Below are 22,988 nucleotides of genomic sequence, written 5' to 3'. Positions count from 1 at the left end.
CTGCTACATCCCTTATGCTTTCAACTAGAGAGGTTTCTCTGCTTTTAAGGACTCATGTGATTACATTGAGTCCACTCAGATGATCTCCCTATATTATGGTCAGTTGGGCAGTAATATTTATTACATCTGCCCAGACTTGTTTTAACCATGTAACATTACATATTCACAACTGTGAGACAAAGGGGTATAGGCCACAGGGGCCAAAATTCAGCATTTCTCATCTCAGATGGACATAATAGAAACATTGAGGAAAAGACAATATTTAAATAGAAGTTTTCTGAATCATGTCAGAATATCAGAGTTTTGAAATATACAAACTCACCCTTTATTAAGCATGACAAACACAAAGAAAGTCAATGCCTTACACCAACCCTATGAGATATGCATTACTGTTCCCATTTCAAAGATGAGAAAAAAGAGTGCACCCGTGCCAGTCTAATTCAGGTCATGAATAAGGTGTTGAAAAGAGATTCCTTTCTTCCTCTCTACTCATGAAATTAATTGTGAATGAAGAAAATGATAAAATTCCAAGCTGGCTCTTATGGTGTCAGAGAGCTTGCAGAATATAGCCCCATAATGCATTTCGAGTGTTTTTGATATGGTTCTTTTGTAGACAACAGAAACCACTTTAGCTAGCTTAACTAGAAAACAAATTATTACTAAATCATATAGCTAGCAGCTATCAATATGGCTACCTCCTGCTTTGCATGCCCTCGTGTAATACTTTCTCCTTGAATGCAAGTTGAACCTAGTATTTGATTCTAATAAATAGAATATGGCAAATGTGATGAGATTTTTTTTCCCCAAAAAAATTAGGTAACAAAAAGACTGGTTTCCATCTTGCTCACTTCTCTTCATCTCACTTACTCACTCTTAGGGAAACTAACTGCCATATTGTGAGCAGCCCTGTGGAGAAACACACATTAAGGAACTGAGTAAAACTTCTAGGCAACAACCAGTGATGAGAAGAATCCTGTCCACAATTAGGCTTCACTTCACCATGCGTATGAATCTGGAAGCAGATCTGACCCTCTTATTGAACCTTCAGATGAGACCACAGCCATGAATGACATCTCGATTGTCATATAAAGAGGGTGCCAAAACAATGAATACACATTTTAAGGAAGGAAAATCTATTAAAATTGTAATACTCAATATATACCGATAACAAAAGAGGAAACCGAGTCACGTTTGACTTCTGCAATTACAAGAGGTGCTCGAAGTGGTTACCATGAGCCTCCAGACACTTCTGGTTATGGCGAACTACTGCTCAAGCAATGGTGACCAAAGTGTACACTTGTATACCTTTTTTTGGTACCCCCAGTATTGCCTAGATGCCTATCACACATAAATAATGAGATAATTGATTGTTGCTTATGCCATCGAATTTTGGGGCAATTTTTACACAACAATGGAACCTAATACATGATGTAGTGTGTGGCAGACAAAAATGTGCTTTCAGAGCTTAACAGCAGGATCTAGAATGATCTCATAAAGACAGTTGCTACTCTCAGAACCACATATCCTCTGAAATGATCAGGAAAGCTACTATCAGAGACTGCTGAATCAGGAAGTTAGTGAATATGTGAGTTCTTTATCCATATGTGTTCTTTCACAGAGAAAATTCTATTTAAATTATATTTATTGCTTACTGCTTACAGGAAATAATCAATCATGAATAAAATCATCCTCATATCCTTTCTTAATAATTTTGTCATTTATTCTTTTTCCACCACCCATATGCCCTTATATTTGTCTGTTTTTCTATCTCTTTTGGGTCTCTGTCTTATACACACACACACACACACACACACACACACACAGAAACACAAACAAACAAAAAACCATCACAAACACCTTTGATTTTTTTTAACAAGCATATAAAATATTTTATCCAATTCTAAACAGAATGCTGATTTAGCATAGTAGGTTTTGAAAAAGTGGTATATGTATACCACGTAGTAAAATATGAGAGTAATATCTCCACCTTGAATAGTCATAGGAAAAAGAGAGAGCATAACACAAAGGGAAGGTCCCACGAGTTATCTCCCCCACGGCAGAGGGACCAGGTCATTACAAAACACTATGTAAAGATAAACTTGCAGATTATTTTGTACTCCCTACACTAAGACAACACTAAACTTTGTATTCCATCATCTGGTTGGATAATAATCTTCAGTTTATCCTTAAAAACTCGTGTTGTTCTCAGTGATCAGTGTTGAGAATGTGGTGTGGCTGCTAGACTGGGAATGCCCAGTGGATGATCCATGTCATGACTAATCTCCAAAATACCATGAGATTAAAACAATAAGAAAGCAACCAACAGAAGTTTAAAGTTTGAGCAAGGAAATGAATTACTTCTCTACTAACATGTCTTAATGGAACTCCAGAGTCACGAACTTTGGACCATATGAAATACTGTAGTGGCTTCAGCAGAAATGCAACTTATTCAATTAAATTCATTCAGCAACTCCTCCTGTCCTGTATTCTCCAGATTACTCTAACTCTATTCCTATGGGAAACTGTTTTTCACAATAAGTAACACAATAGATACCTAGATATAGATATATAGATTTTTTTTTCCTTTTATTGAAATACAAAATGATTTTTAAAATCATGTTGAACTGGCAAATTTCCTTGAGGAAGTAGATTTACTTGTACAAGGATTGGACTCCTGTGATTTCCTGTAAAAGACAGAGAGAAATAGGGATGAGTAGGTGTGACAATAGTTGCTCAGAGATAATTACTGTAACAATGAATAGTTTCAACATAATTATGTCTCAGCTATGTTTCTATTAGTCCCAAATGTGTATCTATTAGTCCAAAAAAATAAAGACTGCAAGGAGATGTTTGCAGTGGTTTCCAAGCCCAACCATGGACTTACACAACTCGGAGATTGGAAGGTCTACACATTTTGACAGGAAAAGTGAAGTTTATCATGCTGGATTGATCGAATCTATTTTAAGATAACTGATAGAATAGTTATGAGGAGGAATAATTTCTGTGGGTTACTAATTGATGTAATAATTGAAACTTGTTTTAGAATAAAAATTTAAAGTATGTTGTTACATTTAAACAAACTAAAATATCTCTATTTCTCAATATAACAAACTTATTTATTGACATAAAAAATTTATTTTCTAATTTATACTTACGGCATATATTTAAAAGGGTTTTGACCAGAGAAAACCCCATGTGTTAGCTTAAGTACTTGCAAGAGTGACTCATCCAAAATTCTATGCATGCAGTTTAATAGCCTGTGAGCTGCATTGTGATAATATTTGAATGTGGTACAATGAAAGCAATGTCAACACAAGTAAATTCTGTATGCTACTGTGCCTCATGCTAGTAGCAGATCAATCCTGGATATTGATATCTGCACACTCTGTCAACCAAACAGCTGGTTTCACTATAGTTAATCCAATCTTCTAAATTAGGGTTATCCCTAATATGGATACCAAATGCGTGTATTTTCTTGGGTTAATATGTGTGAATTAATACTTATTTAAAGTTGATATATAATCCATAGTTAAACCTTTGCCTCTTGCATTATAGAAAATATTCTTTGGCTTGTTCATTTTTAATTAACTTCATTGTGGTATTATTTGCACTCAAGTAAAATTTATCCATTATAGGTGTAAAGTTCAGTGTGATTTGCCATACTACCAGTCGACTTAAAGAAATTTCCGTTATCCTAACAAGTCAAATTGAAATCAATTGTACCAACCCCAAGCTCAAGGAAATCACTGATCTGATTTCTATCACCATGGATTACTTTGTCAATTTTTTTTTTAAATATATAAATGGGACAATATGTATGTGCCATTTATGTAAATTTTCTTTTGCTGGATAAAATATTCTGAATAGTTTTCTATTTTGATGTATGTAGAAGCAGTTAGTATCTTCTTACTGCCGAGAAACATTATGCTATATGAATATGTAACAATTTGTTGTCCATTGATGTGGTGGCTACTTGGGTAACTTGCAGGTTTTGCTACCATAGTAATATCTTATTGGAGCTTCAATTTACATATTCCTGATGATTAAAGTTGTTGAACATCACTTCATGTACCTCTTGGCCATGTGTGTATCTTTTTTTCAGTGTTCAAATTACTTGTCCATTTTATATTGAGGAATTTGTTGTTTTACTGAGTTGTAAGTATTCTTTAAATAGTCTTGATACAAGACCTTTGTCAGATATATGTATTATGAATATTTTTTCCAAGCTATTTCTTGCTTGCTAATTTTCTGAATGGTATCTTGAAGAGTGGAAGATTTTAGTTTTACAAAGTTCAACTTATCTTTTTTTTTTAATTTATTTATGTGGTCTGTGATTTTTATGTTCTGTGCTATGGGTTTGAATTATCTCATTTTTCTGTCCTTTAGCATACTTACATCTTTACATCTATAGTATGTTCATTGTAGATAGCATAGAATTGTCTACAATTCTTTTACTTTTTTATTTTGTCTAACAGGGAAGACTACAGATGAGTTTGGTAAATGACTAAATCTTACTGCACCAATATGCAAACAGTTCAATAAAGGACTAAATCTTACTATGAGATTCAGTCCTTTACCAAACTTCTCTGTAAACTTCCCGTCAGTGTGTCCATTTTAGGAATGCCAAGAGCTGCACATGTGTGACAGTCAACAATCACCACAGCAAAGCCAATATGGCAGCCAAATGTCAACCTGAGCAGTTGTCCTGTAGAATAAGCCCAGGAATCTGAATTGTGCCCAAGGGCCTGAGGCCATTTCCTGGGAACCCAGTAGCATTTGGGGATTTTAAAGGTGTATTAAGCATCTAATGACCTCTATGCTGAGTCATGTGTCGCAGATCTGTTGGCATTTGTGCTTTTAAAGTTTGTTTTCTCATCATTAAAAAATATGGGATTTGTCATTCTGTAGATTTAAATCTCCTTCTGAAGCCATTTTTCTTGCACCTGAAGAACTTCCTTTGTTTTCAATTTCCTTTTTTTAAAGATTTTTATTAAAAATATAGCTAACATACAATATAACATTAGTTTCAGGGGTACACCATACGTATTCAACATTTATATAAGTAAAGAAGTGATCACCATGATAAGTCCACCAACCACTTCACATTATCACAATATTATTGACTATACTGTCTATGCTGTACATTACGTCCCATGACTTAGTTATTTTATTTCTGGAAATGTTGACCTCTTATTCCCTTTCACCTTCCCCCCTTTTAAAATTTTTCAATTACAGTTGACATTCAGTATTATATTACTTTCAGGTGTACAGCATAGTGGTTAGACATTTGTATAGTTTAAAAGTGATCCCCCGACAAGTCTAGTACCTGGCACTATACATAGTTATTACCATACCATTGACTATATTCTCTATGCTTTACATTCCCGTGATTATTTTATAACTACCAATTTGTATTTCTTAATCCCTTCCCCTTTTTCATCCTGCTCCCCAATCCCCATCCCATCTATCACCTCGATATAGTACCCAACAGACATCATACATAGCTATTGCAATATTATTGATTATATTCTTTATCCTATACTCTACACCTCATAACTACTTTGTAACAACCATTTTGTACTTCTTAATCCCTTCCCATTTTTTACCCACACTCCCAAACCCCCTTCCATCTGGCAACCATCAAAATGTTCTCTATATACATGAGTTTCTTTTTTGTTTGTTTTTCTTCTTTAGATTTTACATATAAGCAAAACCACATTGCATTTGTCTTTCTCTGTCTGATATTCTTCACACTGCATAACACCCTCCAGGTCCATCTATGCCACAGTAGATGGCAAGAACTCATTCCCTTCCATGGCTGAGCAATATTTATTTGTTTGTATGTACCACCTCCTCTTTATTTATTCTTCCATTGACAGACACCCCGGCAGCCTCTAGATCTCGGCTATTGTAAATAATGCTGCAATAAACATATGGGTGCACACATCCCTTCAAAGTAGTGTTATGGGTTTCTTCATATAACTATCCAGAAGTGGGATTACTGGGTCCTGCTTTATCTGTTGTTACAGCCTTTGTTTTAAAACCTTTTTTGTCTGGTATAATTATTGCTACTCCAGTTTTTTTGGTTTGTTTCCATTTTCATTAAATATCTTTTCCTATCCATTTACTTTCTGTCTGTGTGTATCTTTCAATCTGAAGCGAGTCTCTTGTAAACAGCATATGTAAGAGTAATCTTTTCCTGTCCATTCAGCCCTCCTATGTCTTTTGATTGAAGTGTTTAATCCATTTACATTGAAAGTGATTATTGATAGATATGTAGCTATTGCCATTTTATTATTCATCCCCACCCCCCCACCCCCCCACCCCCATCTTAAAGAAATCCCTCTAACATTCCTTGTAACACTGGTTTGGTGGCAATGAACTCCTTTAGCTTTTTTTTTTTTTTTTTTTTTTTTTTTTTGGTCTGGGAAGTCCTTTAACTCCCCTTCGATTTTAAATGATAGGCTTGCTAGGTAGAATAACCTTGGTTGTAGGTCCTTTTTATTTCATCACATTGAATATTTTGTGCCAGTTCCTTCTGGCCTGCAGAGTTTCTGTTGAGAAATCTGCTGACAATCTTATGGGGGCTCCCTTTTAAGTTACTAGTTGCCTTTCTCTTGCTGCTTTTAGGATTCTCTCTGTCTTTTAACATTTTAATTATGATGTGTCTTGGTGTGGGCTTGTATGAATTCATCTTGTTAGGGACTCTCTGCCCTTCCTTGGCTTGTATGTCTATTCCTTTCACCAGGTTAAGAAACTTTTCTGTCATTTCTTCAAATAGGTTCTCAATCCCTTGTTTTCTCCCTTCTCCTTCTTATACCCATACGATGTGAATGTTGGTACACTTGATGTTTTCCCAGATGTCTCAAAAAAATCCTCATTTTTTTGGATTCTTTTTTCTTTTCCCTGTTCTACTTGGGTGTTTTCTGCTACCTTGTCTTCCAAATCGCTGATTTGATCCCATGCTTCATCTAGTTTACAGGTTATTGTATTCCTCACTTCTAACTGGTTTGTTTTTATGCTTTCTATTATTTCTATGGTTTCAGTTTTTATGCTTGCTATGTCTTTGTTGAAGTTTTCATTAAGTTCCTTAAGCATTGTTATAATCATTGTTTTCAACTGTGTAACTAGTAGGTCACTTGCCTCCATTTTGCTTTGTTCTTTTTCTGGAATTTTCTCCTGTTCTTTCATTTGGGACATATTTCTTTGTTTCCTCATTTTGGCTGCCTCTCTGTGTTTATTTCTATGTATTATGTAGATCTGTTGCTCTCCCTGTCTTGGACTGGTGTTCTTATATAGTAGTGCCCTCTGGGAACCACTGGCACAATCTCTCTGGTAATGTGCACCAGGTGCTCCAGGAGTGTCCCTTGTGTGGGTTGTGTTGGGTTGTGTGTGCCCTCCTGTTATGTAGTTGAGACTTGATTGCTATTGGCACATCAGTGAGGGGATTGAACCTCAGGCTAAGTGGCAGTGGGGTTTGACCATATCTACAATTTATGGGCTGCTGGGAGGAGGGTGGGTGTTACCTCATTGAGTGGAATTCTCCCCAGTGGCTCTGGTGCCTATTGAGACTGCCCTTTGTGTATGTGCTTGTGGGGCTAATTCGGTGGTGCTCTGCTGTGGCCTACAGCCAACCTCCAAATATGTTTGTTCTGGTACCTCTTGTGCAAGCTCCGGTGCAAGCTCAGGTCACCCATGGCCTGTGTTTTCATTTTCTTTTAAGTTACTTACTGTGGCTGTGGTTTATTTGTTCTCTACTTTTGTTTGGCTTTGTAAGTTTATTTCACCTTCATTTTGAAATAATATTTTAGCTGGAAATAGTTGCTTAGCTGTCATTTTGTTTTTATTTAGCATTTAAAAAAATGTCATTTCATTGTATTCTGTGTTGCAATATTTCTGATGTAAGTTTGTAGTCATTTATTATTTTTGTTCCTGTACATGTAATTTGTCCTTTTCCTGTGGTTTATAAAAAACTTATGGGATATTTGGATTAGGATTCCTTGAGCTTTTTTGTTTTGTGAGTTCATAATTTTTACCAATTTTGAAAATATGTTGTCCATTTTTTAAAAAATATTCTTTGTATCCCTCTGCCTATCTTTTTAGGGATCCAATTACATAGACATTTGTTAGATCACTTGTTATATCCCACAGGTTACTGAGGCTCTGTATCTGCCCCCCACCATGCTTTAATTTGAATAGTGTCTATTGCCAAGACTTCAAGTTCAGTCTTTTTTCCTACAGTTTTTAACTACCTCCAATGAATTTTTCACTTCATATATATATTTTTTAAGCTCTTTAAATTCAATTTGGATTTTTAAAAAATTTCACTCTATCTCTTTATGGTCATGGTTTTCTTAACATCACTAAGCCAACTTTTAATATTTTTAAAAAATCTTTGCTAATTTCATCATTTTTGGTCAATTTGTATTTAATAACTTTTTTTCTGGTATCAAGTAACTCTGATGATTCTTTAAATGTGTAGTAATTTTTGATATGCTGCCAGATAAACGTTGAAAATAGATGATTCGTATGTTTGGATCTAAAGAATTTTATTTACTATTAACACTTATTTTGGCAGGAACTTAAGTTTATTTGTGGATCACTTTTATCATTTCCAGACTTTTTTTTTAAAGTGTTACTAGGGAAGGTCTAGTGTAGCTTTAGTCTGGGATTTTTCAGTCTAACTATAAAGGCATGACCCCTATGGAATTTCTACTTATTGTTCTGAGTGTTCACTGAGCCCTGTCCATTTGGCATGGTTAGAATTCAAATATTTACCAATACTGTGTGAACTGTGTGAGGTATTGACATTACTGCCTGAGCAGTGTTTTTTTCCTGGGCTCCTATAATAGTGGATGTTGATAATAGTTATCCTATAATAGTGAATAGTGAATATAATATAATAGTGAATGTTGATATTCATTCAAATACTCAAGAAGAACACTCTGTAGTTATTAATATTTAGAAATCTTTTTCTTCATATCTCCTTCATGTCTGGATGTTTTCACATTTCAGCTGTCTCAACATACCTGGAATGTCATCTCCATTTTCTCAACTCATTGAAACAATCACATTTCACTTGTTATCCCTTCCTTCACTATATAACAGAAATTTTGTGCTGGCAGAAAACTGTGTATGGTGTAGGCATAGTTTTGTGGTTTACCTTGTTTTTTTTTTTTTCCTTCTCCTAGTAAAAGCAGTCCTGTACTTCCCATTGCCAATATCTGAAAATAGCTGTTTCAAATTTTTCACCTCTTTTTTAAATTACTTATGACAGAAAGACAATACTAATACCAGTTGCTGTTCCATGGCCGAAAGACAAAGTTTTCTTTTTGATAAATATTAGAAGGCATGAATAAAACAATAAATACAAAATATTGTTTAATTAATTTGTGCATAACCTGTCACCACTCTGTTACCTACTTTAGTCAATATCCTGATTTGCTAACATCAGCTGTGGGTACTTATTAATTTTAATTGCCTGGAAAGAGATAAAAATATCTCGTCATAGTTTGTCTTTCAAGTGTGGGCATTTGGGCTTTGACATTTGGTTCTTCAAATGATCGCTGAACCTGAAAATAAAAAAGAAGAGTGTTTTTAAAAAGAAAATATATGTATATTTGTCCACACAGTTACCATTTATAGTACTTTCATTCCTTTTTGTAAATCTATATTTCCATACGGTATCATTTTTCTTCTCCTGATTGTCTTCCATTAACATTTCTTGTAATGCAGGTCTGCCGGTAAAGGAATATTTCATCTTTGGTATGACTGAAATGTCTTTGTACTTTTTATTATGAAAAGTATTTTTATTTTTTTCTGGACTTAAAGTTTAGGATGACTTTTTTTCAGTTTCACTACTGTTTTTCTACCATGAATTGTTTCCAATAATCTGCTGCATTCTTTACTTTGTTTCTCTGTATGTAGCATGTGTCTTTCTCTTTACTTTTAGGATTATCTTTTTGTCAAGCATTTAGTGAATTTAGACTAAGATGAGACTTGCTGTAATTTTTCCACTTTTTTAATACTTTATGTTTGTTGCCCTTCTTAATTCTATAGGTTTATGATTTTCATTACATCTGGAAAAAATTGACTCTTTTCTTTAAATATTGTTTTCTTCCTTTTCCTTTAGGGCACAACTTACATATATCTTAGGCTTTTTAAATTTGTCTCATAGCTCACTGTTTATTTTTTTATTGTTTATTTTTTATCATTTGTTTATTTTTTTATTTTTTTTTTATTCTTGTTTCTTGTGCTTCATCTTGTATAGTTTTTTCAAGTCCATTATTTTTTCTTTCATACAATATTTAATCTACTGTTAATCTCATCCAGTATATTTTTCAGGTCATACATTCTATGTTTTTAATCTCAAAATACAATTTAGATCTTTGAATATCTTTTATGATCCTACTTAATATTGGAACATATGGATTACAGTTTATTGTCCTTTTCTGTTAGTCATAGTATCTGTGCCAGTTATGGATCAGTTCTGATTATTCCATTAACAGCGAGTTTTATTTTCCTGATTCTTTGCATCCCAGGTAATTTTTATTGGAAGTCATACATTTTGAATTTTATATTATCAAGTTCTGAATATTTTTGTATATATTCTTGTGCTTTATTCTTGGATGTATTCTGTTACTTGGGAACCGTTTGGTCCTTTGAGGTCTTCCTTTTATATCTCTTAAGAAGGATGAAAGAATTGTTTATTTTAGGGTTATTTCCTACTACTTGGTAAGACACTTCTGAGTAGTCTGCAGGCAAATTATGATATTTTAACAGTCTGGCTGGGGGTATTGGCACTATTCATGGCTTGTATGAGAACTGTGGTATTTTTCCCTGTAATCCCTTAAGGTAGTTATTTATCCTGACTCAGTAGTTTCCTCTCATACATACTGAACATACTCTGCTAAAAACTTAATGGGGACCCTCTGAAGATCTCCAGAGCTCTCTCTGTGTGAATCTCTATCCTCTTTGGTATTTTGTTATGTGAACCCTTAACCTCTCTGGAATCTCAGCTCTGACCCCTCAACTTTGGGAGTCCATCAGGATCTGCCTTGTTTCTGTCTACCCATGCTGTGGCCTGGAAACTCTCTCAAGAGAGTAAGTTGACATAATTTTAAGGCTCATTCTTGTTTGTTTCCCATTTCTCAGGGATCAGTGTTCTTTATTATCTGATTTCCAGTGTATTGGAAACTGTTGCTTCATATATTTTATTTTGGTGTTTGTTTGTTTCAGACAAGAGTCTAAATCTAGTCTCTGTTAGGTCATCTTGGCTGAAAACAGGAGTTTCTGACCCTTTTGATTTTAACTACAAATTTTCACCTCCAGAGTTTATGGACTGAAGACTTTAACTTTGGCGATTTTCTCCTTCGGTCCTCATCAAGACCTGATCATCTTGGTCCTCTGAAATTCCTATCCCAAATTCTATTTTTAAATTTATTTCTTAATTATAAATGACATACAATATTATATTAGTTTCAGGTGTACCACATAGTGATTAGATATTTATATGCCTTATGAAGCGATCATCACAATAAGTCTTGTACCCATCTGGCACCATACAGAATTTTACAATATTATTGACTATGTCCCTTATACTCTACTTTACATTCTCATGACTAATTTTATAACTGACAGTACTTCCAATTGCCTTTACCTTTTCTGTGTATACCCTTACCACCCTACCATCTGGCAAACTTCAGTTTGTTCTCTGCATCCATGAATTTGTTTCTGTTTTGTTTTGTTTGTTTATTTTGTCTTTTAGATTCCACATATAAATGAAATCATACAATATCTGTCTTTCTCTGTCTGACTTATTTCACTTAGTATAATACCCTGTAAGTTTATCTATGCTGTTGCAAATGTCTAGATTTCATTTTTTTTATGGCTGAGTAATAGTCCATAGTATATATGTTCCACATCTTCTTCCACTGCCTGCCATCTCTCTTCCATTGACAAGTAAATATATTTTATGCCAGTCAAAAACAAATACAAATTCTCCTATTCCACCAAATTTTTACTTTATAGATAAGATGACCATATCTAACTTAGAACTTTTCCCTTATTCTCTCTCATAGAACCTTGTTAACTTGTTTTCCCCTAGAAATTATAAATAACATATTTTGATTATGTGATCTTCACCATTATATTTCCTACTAGAATGTTAGCTATGAATGCAGGGACTGTGTCAGTTCTTTTTTAAAAACTATTTTATAAGCATGAGTCAGCCACAGTTATTTGTAAAGGAAACCAATAAATACTTAACAAAAATACATTGTATGCCAAAATGTATTCCATAATCTGAATATTTAAGGAACTATCATTCCATACTACTTGTTATCTTCATAGGTCATAATTTATCTATAGTGTTCTGTATTCAGTATTCTTCTCCTCCTTAAATCCCCAATTTTTAATATTTTGAATTCAGAAGTTTAGCAAGTATTAACTTTCTTTGCTTACTAAAGCTTAGAATTTTGGAAATAATTAGAACACTAGATGTGCCACAGTTTGATTAATATCCTGTCATTTGTGTAAAATATGCAGGTAGATTATCATATACATTTGTTTTGGCTTGTAAGAATAAATAAATAAATAAATAGATAAATAAATAAATAGATAAATAAATAGGAGAGAGTGATCCACGATTATGGTGTAGATAAACACTATGTTTGCCTCCTCCCATGAGCACATTAAAATAGCAACTAAATTATAGAACAATCAACCTGGAGACTATCTCAATTCTAGCTGAACAGAAGTTTTATAACTAAGGATATAAACACAAGCAATGTCGAGAATAGTAAGGGGGATGGAGACATGAAATAGGCCTGTCCCACACTTGCAGTGATTCAGAATTGGAAGGGATATCTCAACCACAGATATCCTTCCACCCCCAGGCCAGGAGCAAGGGGGTCACAGCTCCAGTCCAGAGTATCAATGTTGGGAAAGGGAATCCCCACACATCTGTTTGTGAAAAACAGTGGGGATTCTGTAGTCTGAGTCAGAGAGAAGGCTCTGGAAAACACAAACATCCTCTTAAAGGGCTGGGGCACAGACTCACTTGATAGCAGGCAGTCACCCTGGGTTCTGGTGGAGGGACAGTGACTCGGGAGGTGTCAGAGACATACAGAAACAGACGGTGTAGAGTGGCTTCAGGACAAGGACTAGAGGGACAATTGCCATTTTCCTGCATAGAACCCTTCTCCTGTGCAGCTGGAAGGTGGGCACCATCCTTCCTGTGTTGAGCCCTCTCCCACATAACCAAATATGAATCTGCATTGGCCTGGTGAACCCACTCTTTTCTTCAGCCACTCACTCTACCTTGGTGACTTCCTGGGACTTTGTCCAATCCAACTCATGCAATGCCTGAGGCAACTTGTTGGAGATCAGCCAGCCCCACACACATTGTACTCTCTCAGACTACTTCAGGGTATCTGCTGGCCCCACATGGGCAGCTGCTGGCCTTGGTGTGCTCTGAGACTTTTGTTGAGTAGTTCAAGTCTCAGCACTACCACGAAACTTTAATCTACATTAACCTGGTGAACACCACTCGTCCCACCCTGGTGACTCCCTGAGACCCCCCACCTCACCAAACTCACGTACTACAAAAAGCTCTCTCAGGAGCTGTGCCATATAAGAGCTGGCAGGTAGCAGCAAGCCTCGGAGTCTCCTGGGCTTTCTGTGGAGCTACCCCAGACTCAGTACGGGTGACAGCCATCCTCAGTTTGCAGGGTGGCCTCTCCTATGTGCCTCTAGGTCCAGCACAGGCAGCAATCAACCATGGATTGTTTTGTCGCTCCTACCAGGTAGTCCCTGGATGGCCACAGGCAGTGGCTGACCGGGGCCTCCACTGGAGCCCTCTCAAGAGGCCTCCAAATCTGGAGGTCAGATTCAGATCACAGCACAGCACTACTGAGTTAACCTCACAAGTGGCACACACAAAGGGCAGTCTTAACAGGCACCAGAACCCAGTGAGGTAAATGCTGCTCTGCAGGATAAGCCCCCACAAAGCAGCCAGTAAGCTGTGAATGTGGTCAAACCCCAGTCAGTCAGCCAAAGGGTCAATCTCACCCACTGATGTGTCAATAACAAACAAGTCTCAACTATGGCAGGGGGGTACACACAACACACACAGGGGTCATGCGTGAAGCTCCCAGAACAAGTGAGCAGGGAGATTGTGACACTGGGTCTGACAGGGCACTTACTATATTAGACCACCCAGCCAAGTCAGGGAGACATAGAAGATATGCCTAATACATAGAAACAAACACAGAGAGGCAGCCAAAATGACAGAACAAAGAAATATGTCCCAAATGAAAGAACAGAAGCAAATGCCAGAAAAAGAACTAAGTGAAATGGAGGCAAGCAACCTGCCAGATACACAGTTCAAAACAATGGTTATAAGGTTGCTCAAGGAACTAGTGGGAACTTCAACAAAGAGATAGCAAGCATTAAAAAAGTAAATAGGAACCATAAAAAAGAACCAATCAGAAGGGAAGAATAATGAGACGAGTAACAACTTAACAGGAGTAGCTTATGAGCTGGCAAGATGGGATAGGCAAGGAGTTAGCAAGAGCAAGCTTGTAAGCTGGCAGGAGTAAGCTTAAACATTAACTCCTTGGCTCTAACTCCCCTGGCTAACATTGCACGTGCAAGCTGACGAGCACCTTACAGTCATCATAGGTAGGAACAGAACAGTTCCCAAGTGCAATGGCAACCCCCTACAAACTAACAAACACCCATCATGGATGGGAACAGCACAGTTCCCAATCATAATAGCGACGCCCAGCAAGCTGACCAGAACAGTTCCCATGATAAGAAAATTATAATGGCAACCCCCCCTTGCAAACTGACAAGCACCCTACATCCTGCTTAGAAAAAAATATAAAACCCCAGTACTCCTTCTCTTTGCTGCAGCTGTTTCCCATCAGACTCTGTCTTGGCTAAACTCCATTTGCAAGTCTCTCTCTCTTACCCCTCTATTTTGGCAGCTGTCTCCATCAGACTGACCTGGCAAACTTCTGCCAGTATCTCTCTTACCCCTCTGTCTCCACAGCTCTCCCTCTCAGACAAAACTTCCCCTTGCCACAACTGTCTCTCTTTGCTATAGCTGTCCCTATTGGGTTCTGTCCTGGCAAAAATTCCCTTTGCCAGAACTGTCTCTTTGACTTTCAATCCTTGCTTACTCTTGTAGAGTCTCATAAATTATTTTTACACTGTGAATGACACTGTTAATTCTAAATCAAGACTAAGACTATAATAGCTGAAATGAAGAATGCATTAGAAGGAATCACAAGGAGACTAGATGAAGCTGAGGATTGAATCAATGATTTGAAGGACAAAGTAGCAGGAAACACCCAATCATAACAGCAAGATTAAAAAAAAATGTACTTGCACTTGTACAAGTACAAGAAGGAGAAGAGAGAAAGAAAGGTGTTGAGAAACTCTTTGAAGGAATAGTGATCGAAAACTTTTTAATCTGGTGAAGGAAATAAACATACAAGCCCAGAAAGCACAGTGTTTCAAACAATATGAACCCAAAGAGTCCCACACCAGGACATATTATAATTAAAATGGTAAAGTTTAAAGAAAAAGAGAATCCTAAAAGCAGCAAGAGAAAAGCAACTACTTACTTACAAAGGAGTTCCTATGAGATTGTCAGCTGATTTCTCAACAGAAACTTTTCAAGAAAATAGGACTTGGCACACAATATTCAAATTGAAGAAAAGCAAGGACCTACAACCAAGACTAATCTACCCAGGAAAGCTATCATTTGAAATTGAAGGAGAGATAAAGAGATTTCCAGACAAGAAAAAGCTAAAGGAATTCATCACAACTAAACCATTATTACAAGACTTGTTAAAGGAATTTCTTTAAGAAAAAGAAAAGGGGGGTGGAGGGAATAAAAAATATAAAGATGAATAATAAAATGGCAATAACTATGTATATATTGATAATGACTTTAACCGTAAATCAATTAAATGTTCCAATCAAAACACATAGGAAGGCTGAATGGATTAGAAAACAAGACTTACATATATATTGTCTACAAGAGACCCACTTCAGATTGAAAGACACACATAGACTGAAAGTACAGGGATGGAAAAGATATTTCATGTGAACAGAAACAAAAAGATAAGCCAAAGTAGCAATGCTTATATCAAACAAAATAGATTTTAAACAAAGACTGTAATAAGAGACAAAGAAGGACATTACATAATGATAAGAGGATCAACCCTTGTAAACATTTATGCACTCAACATAGGAGCATCTAAATATATAAAGCAAATACTGACTGCATGAAGGGAGAAACCCACAGTAATACAATCACAGTAGGGAATTTTAATACTTCATTGACACCAAGGGACATACCTTCCAGAAAGAGAATCAACAAGGAAACAATGTCCTTAAATAACACTAGACCAGATGGATTTAACTGATATTTTTAGGGCATTTCACCCAAAGCAGCAGAATATACATTGTTTTCAAGTGCACATGGAACATTTTCCAAGATAGATAACATGTTAGGCCACAAAACAAGTCTCAATAAATTTAAGAAAATTGAAATCATATCAAGCATCTCCTCTGACCATAATGATATGCAACTAGAAATCAATTACAAGGAAAAAAACAACAACAGAAAAACACACAAACACATGGGGGCTAAATAACATGCTACTGAATAATGAATGAGTCAATAATGAGATCAAGAAAGACACCAAAAAGTACCTTGAGACAAATGAAATGTAAACATGATGACCTAAAATCTGTGGGACAAAGTGAAAGCAGTCCTAAGGGGAAATTCTTAGCACTACAGGCCTCCCTCATGAAATGAGAAAATTCTCAAATAAGCACTCTAACCTTACTCTTAAAGGAACTAGAGAAAGGCAGCAAACAAAGCCCAAATGAGTACAAGCAGGGAAATAATTAAGTTCAGACTGGAAATTAATGAAATCGACTCCAAAAAATAAAATAAAATAAATCAATGAAACCAAGAGCTGGTTCTTTAAAAAGATAAACAAAAAAGAAAACAAACAAACAAACAAACAAAAATTTAGCCAGATTCATTAAGAACAAAAAGAGAACCCAAATAAATAAAATCAGAACTAAAAGAGAAGTGACAATGGACACCACAGAAATACAAAGGATTATGAGAAAATATTATGAATAATTACATGCCAACAAATTAGACAATCTGAGAGAAATGGAAAATTCCTAGAAATATACACTTTTCCAAGGCTAAATCAAGAAGAAACAGAAAATCTGAACTGACAAATTACTACTAATGAAATCGAGTTAGTAAATTAAAAAACTCCCAAAAAACAAAACTCCTGGACTGGATGGCTTCCCAGGTGAATTTTACCAAACATTCAAAGATTTAATACCTATCCATCTCAAACTATTACAAAAAATTCAAGAAGGAAAGACCCCAAGCTCATTCTACAAGATCATCATTATATATTCCAAAACCAGACAGAGACATTACAACAAAAGAAAATTATAGGCTGATATCCCTAATTAACATAGATGCAAAAATCATCAACAAAATATTAGTAAACTGAAGTCAGCAATATATTAAAATGATCATATACTATGATCAAGTGGGATTTATTCCTAGGATGCCAGTTTGTTTCAATGAGGTTCAAATCAATTAATGTGATACACAACCTAAACAAAATGAAAGCTACAAATCATATGATCATATCAATAGATGCAGAAAAAGCATGTGGCAAAATATAGCACCCATTTATTATAAAAACTCTCAGCAAAGTGGGAATAGAGGAAATATATCTCAACGTAATGAAGGCCATATACAATAAACCCACAGCTAACATCATACTCAATGTGGAAAAAAAAAAATTAAAAGGATTCTCCTTAAGATCAGGAACAAGACAAGGATGCCCACTCTTACCACTTTTATTCAACATAGTTTTGGAAGTCCTAGCCACAGCAGTCACACAACAAAAAGAACTAAAAGACATCCAAATTGGAAAGAAAGAAGTAAAACAGTCATTATTTACAGATGACGTAAAACTATATAGAGAGAACCCAAAAGATTCCACCAAAAAACTATTAGAACTGGTAAATAAATTCAGTAAAGTAGCAGGATACATAATTAACAATCATAAATTGGTTGTATTTTTATACACCAACAATGAATGGTCAAGAAAGAAAAATTAAGAAAATAATCCCATTTATAATTGCATTAAAAAAAAACAAAAACAAAAAACTAACAATAAATTTAACCAAGGAGATAAAGGACCTGTACTTGGAAAACTAGAAGACACTAGAGAAAGAAATTGAAGAAACAAATAAATGGAGGCATATACCATGTTCATGGATAGGAATAATTAACATTGTTAAAATGTACACACTACCCAAGTAATTTATAGATTCAATGCAATCCCTATCAAAATACCAATGGCATTTTTCACAGAACTAGAATGACCAATCCTAAATTTTATATGGAACCAAAAAAAAATCCCAAATAGCCACAGCAAACTTGAGAAAGAACAAAATTGGAGGTAACATGCTGTTTGATATCAAACTATACTACAAGCCCATGTTAATCAAAACATCATGGTACTGGCATAAAAACAGACATAAACATCAATGTAATATAGAGATCCCAGAAATAAACCCATGTCTATATGGTCATTGATTCTATGATAAAGGAGGCAGGAGCACACATTGAAGTAAACGCAATCTATTCAATAAATGGTGCTGGGAAAACTTGGCAGATACACGCAAAGGAATAAAACTGGACCACCTTCTTATGCCCTATACAAAAATAAACTCAAAATGGATGAAAGACTTAAAGGTAAAACCGGAAACCATAAAACTTCTAGAGGAAAATATAGGAAGTAAATTCTCAGACATTACCCTTAGTGATATTTTTATTGATATATTTCCTCGATCAAGGGAAACAAAACAAAAAATAAACAAATGGGACTACATCAAACTGAAAAGTTTTTTTCTTCCTCCCACAGGAATGGAAACCATCAACAAAACAAAAAGACATCCCACTGAATGGGAGAAGATATTTACTAATGATAAATATGATAAGGGGTTATTATCCAAAATTTATTTAAAAATTCATATAACTTAACACCAAAAAAGCAAACAATTCAATTTAAAAATCGGCGGAGGACATGAATAGACATTTCTCTAAAGAGCACAAACAGATGGCACACATAAGAAAAGATGCTCAACATCACTGATGATCAGAGAAATGCAAATAAAAACCACAATGAGCTATCACCTCACACTTGTCTAAATGGCCATCATTCATAAATCAACAAACACCAAGTGTTGGCAAAGATGTGGAACCCTTGTGCACTGTTGTGGGATTGCAAATCGGTGCAGCCAATATGGAAAACAGTATGGAAGTTACTCAAGAAAATGAAATATAACTACCTTATGACTCAGCAGTTCCACTTCTGGGCATTTATCCAAAGAAATTCAAAGCACTGATTTGGAAAAATATATGTATCCATATGTTCATTGCAGCACTATATACAGTAGCCAAGATATGGAAGAAACCCAAGAGCCTATCAATAGACCATTGAATAAAGATGAAGTGGTACATACATACAATGGAATATTACTCTGTCATAAAAAATAATGAAATCTTACCATTTGCAACAACATGGTTAGACCTAGAGGGTATTACGCTAAGTGAAATAAGTCAGACTGAGAAAGACAAATACCAAATGATCTCACTTATGTGTGAAATCTAAAGAAAAAGAAAAAAAGAAAAGAAAAGAAAGAGACTCATAGATACAGAGAACAAACTGATGGTTGCCAGAGGGGAGGAGGGTTGGGGAACTCGGTGAAAAAAGTAAAGAGGTTAAGAAGTACAAATTGATAGTTATAAAATAGTCACAGGGATGTAAAGTGCAGCATAGGAAATATGTCAATAATGTTGCAATAAGTATGTATAGTGCCATGTGGGTACTAATCAAGGGTATCATTGCATAAATTATATAAATGTCTAACCACTATGCTATACACCTGAAACTAACATTAAGTAATAGTTAATGTCCACTGTAACTGAAAAAAAATAGAATAAATACTGTAACAGATAATAAATATGATACTTACCATCACAAATATTTCTATCAGGTGACAGTACCAAGAATATTTTTTAACGTAACTTATGAGTTCTGTGATGAAGAGAGAACCATTTTCTTTTCTCCAAGAAAGATTGTCTATGAATAAAGGGAATAATAAATTTTGAGTTACAGCTTTTATCCTTTAAAAAAAACCCTCATAGATTGCAAATATTTGTAGATGGACTTAAGCATGTAGGAAAAATAAAGGCTCAGATTTCTGTGTTTGGCTTTATATGCAAAGTAACATGGTGGACTTAGATTGGATATAGAAAATATCACATAAGGGTTATAGCATCTCAGATGAGGGAATAGAGTTCTAGAAACATTGTTCTATGGTTCAAAATGTAAAACTGATATGTTTAAATTGATACTATAGGTCATATTTTCTAGCAAATATTTCTCAATCTTGAAAATGTTTTCAAGGTCGAACGGCTACAAATTGATGGAGTAGTTATTGAAACCACATCTGTCTAGCTCAGAAAATGCTTGCATTCATGCCCTCTTCAGATATCAGGCCAGCCACCAGATAACTCTAGGGGCGCTCTCTCCTACTTTACACTGGTTGGTCTAATTCCTAGATCAGTCATGGATACAGACTGCTTTTGCTAAGATGCTAGGTTCTGGTTTTTCAGTAACCCATTCCTGGGTACAAAAGTGTACATGTTTCAGACTTTGGAATGGTCCAAAGGTCTAAATAATATACCTTCTCTATTGTTTTTGTTGGTTTAGCTGAAATAGACCAAGCTGCACTCTCAAACTGACATGGATTCATATCTGAATATCACCAGTGTTTAGTCAGGCAATTTATGTGATTTTTGTGAGGTTTAGTTTCCTTATCTGTGTGAATGAGACTATATATATATATATATATATATATATATATATATATATATATACATGCATATATATAGATACACACATATACATATATATGTATATATAATGTATTTTATATATATAATTATACACATATATGTTATACATATATAATACGTATTATATATAATATGTAATATAAATATATTATTATTTATGTAAAATATGTAATTATATATATATGTTTATATGTATATACACACATATACATACAAACAGAGGTCAGGCAATTAAGTTCGTGAACTAATCATAGAAAAAATGCTACATACCTCATTGCTGAATATCACTATGGTCACCTTCGAAGTACTCCCCTTGGGAAGCTATGCACCAATGCCAGCGCCTAGTCCACCCTTCAAAGCAATTTTGGAACTCTTTTACTCGAATGGCCATCAGAGATGTCATTATATTACCCTTGATCTCCTTAATGTCATCAGAATGTCTTCCTTTCAATATTTCCTTTATCTTCAGGTAAAGAAAGAGGTCACTGGGGGCCAGATCAGGTGAGTAAGGAGGGTGTTCCAATACAGTTACTTGTTTGCTGCTTAAAAGCTCCCTCACAGACAGTGTGGTGTGAGGTGGTGCATTGTCGTGATGCGAGAGCCATGAATTGTTGGCAACAAGTTCAGGTCGTCTAACTTTTTTATGCAACCTTTCTAGCACTTCCAAATAGTAAAGTTGGTTAACTGCTTGTCTAGTTGGTACAAATTCATCATGAATAATCCCACTGATATAAAAAAAGTTCAGCAAAAAAGGTTGCAATAAGTTCTCGAACGTAATTGTCAGACCTCGTGTGTGTGTGTGTGTGTGTGTGTGTGTGTGTGTGTGTGTATGTGAAGTAAGAATAAGCTTTTGCTTGAGCATTTTAGAAACTCTGTCTGCCTCTGTCCAGGGCTGGGAATTCTCTTCTCTCTACTATACTCTCTTCTTTTTCAAATTATATCACCTTAAGTATGATGGTTTTTGGAATTGAACTTCTAAAACTTTACTAACCCTAGGTTGTAATCTCACTTTAATCAGGTGTTACTAATTATTTGATGATCATTTAACAGTATTTTATGCCTAGATTTCTCATTTTCCAAACTTGAAAATATACTTTCTGCAAAGGAACTCACATCCTCTTTTTCTTTTAAAAAATCTCTTCAGCAGTAAAAAGAATGCTATTACACATAGTAGACTCTCTAAAGCAATACTACTATGTGCCTACTGACTGATCACTTATAGGATATGCAAGACTGGCATTGGGTGGGTGTACAACCAGAAGGAGATGAGGCGACCATAAAGAAGCTGTAAAAGAAGGCTGCAGAAACTTGGATGGGCTCTTCATCTCTTTGTAAATGCTTTCCAAAGACTTTTAGCCTGTTTTCTTTCCTGGGATATTGGACCAAATCATGTAGGCAGGCAGGCCTCATCCCCCCAAATCCTCGCCTACACATGAAAGACACATACGTGGGGTGGAGGAGCAGAAAGCAACAAAATCCTTCTCCACGTGGGTCTTGTGGACACCATCATCCTGCAGGTCGTCTGGGTACTGTGTAGCGCTGTCTGCTGAGGCCACTGGAGAGTCACTGACCCACACCTCTCCTTGGTTTCCTAAGAGGACACCATAATGTTATGTTATTCACTGTTAAACCCATTTTAGCCATCTTTTGACAACTGAATAAATAGAATGCCCTTAATGAAGGTCTTCCAATTAATTGCACATGCCTACACACACACACACCAGTATAGACCTAACACAACAGTATCTCTACTCACATCTAAGAGGATGTCAATGAATGACAACTACCATCTGGACCTGGAACGTGCCCATTGATCAGGGGGAATAATGGTGTTAAAAAGTACTGTTGACTATTCCTAAGTAAAGTGACCAATTTGGGGTTTAGTGATAGTAAAATGGCAATGCAAAGTCAAGGAAGGGAACATCTACTTTGTTTAATAACAGACACAAGATTCTAAAACAATTTTTCCCTTTCCTTTCCCATTGCTGGTTTTTCCTTC

At 35.5% G+C, this 22,988-nt stretch overlaps 1 protein-coding gene across 1 annotated transcript in view; it reads right to left on the bottom strand.

The window, feature by feature from the left end:
* Positions 1–9,356: 9,356 nt before the first annotated feature.
* The window catches only part of LOC109438842 (caspase-1-like), a 37,319-nt gene continuing 23,687 nt past the window's right edge, over positions 9,357–22,988 (bottom strand). The window contains exons 6-8 of the mRNA XM_019718958.3: positions 22,437–22,580; positions 20,104–20,210; positions 9,357–9,572 (exon numbers count right to left, since the gene is read on the bottom strand). Of these exons, the coding sequence (XP_019574517.2) occupies positions 9,474–9,572; positions 20,104–20,210; positions 22,437–22,580 (350 nt within the window). The 3' untranslated portion in view covers positions 9,357–9,473. The remainder of the gene's footprint in view (positions 9,573–20,103; positions 20,211–22,436; positions 22,581–22,988) is intronic.

This window comes from Rhinolophus sinicus, chromosome 14, assembly GCF_057876585.1.
Source record: "Rhinolophus sinicus isolate RSI-liver-muscle chromosome 14, RSI-T2T, whole genome shotgun sequence".
Lineage (NCBI taxonomy): Eukaryota > Metazoa > Chordata > Mammalia > Chiroptera > Rhinolophidae > Rhinolophus > Rhinolophus sinicus.
The sequence above is the reverse complement of the archived record's forward strand: the minus strand, read 5'-3'. Positions and strand labels throughout refer to the sequence as shown.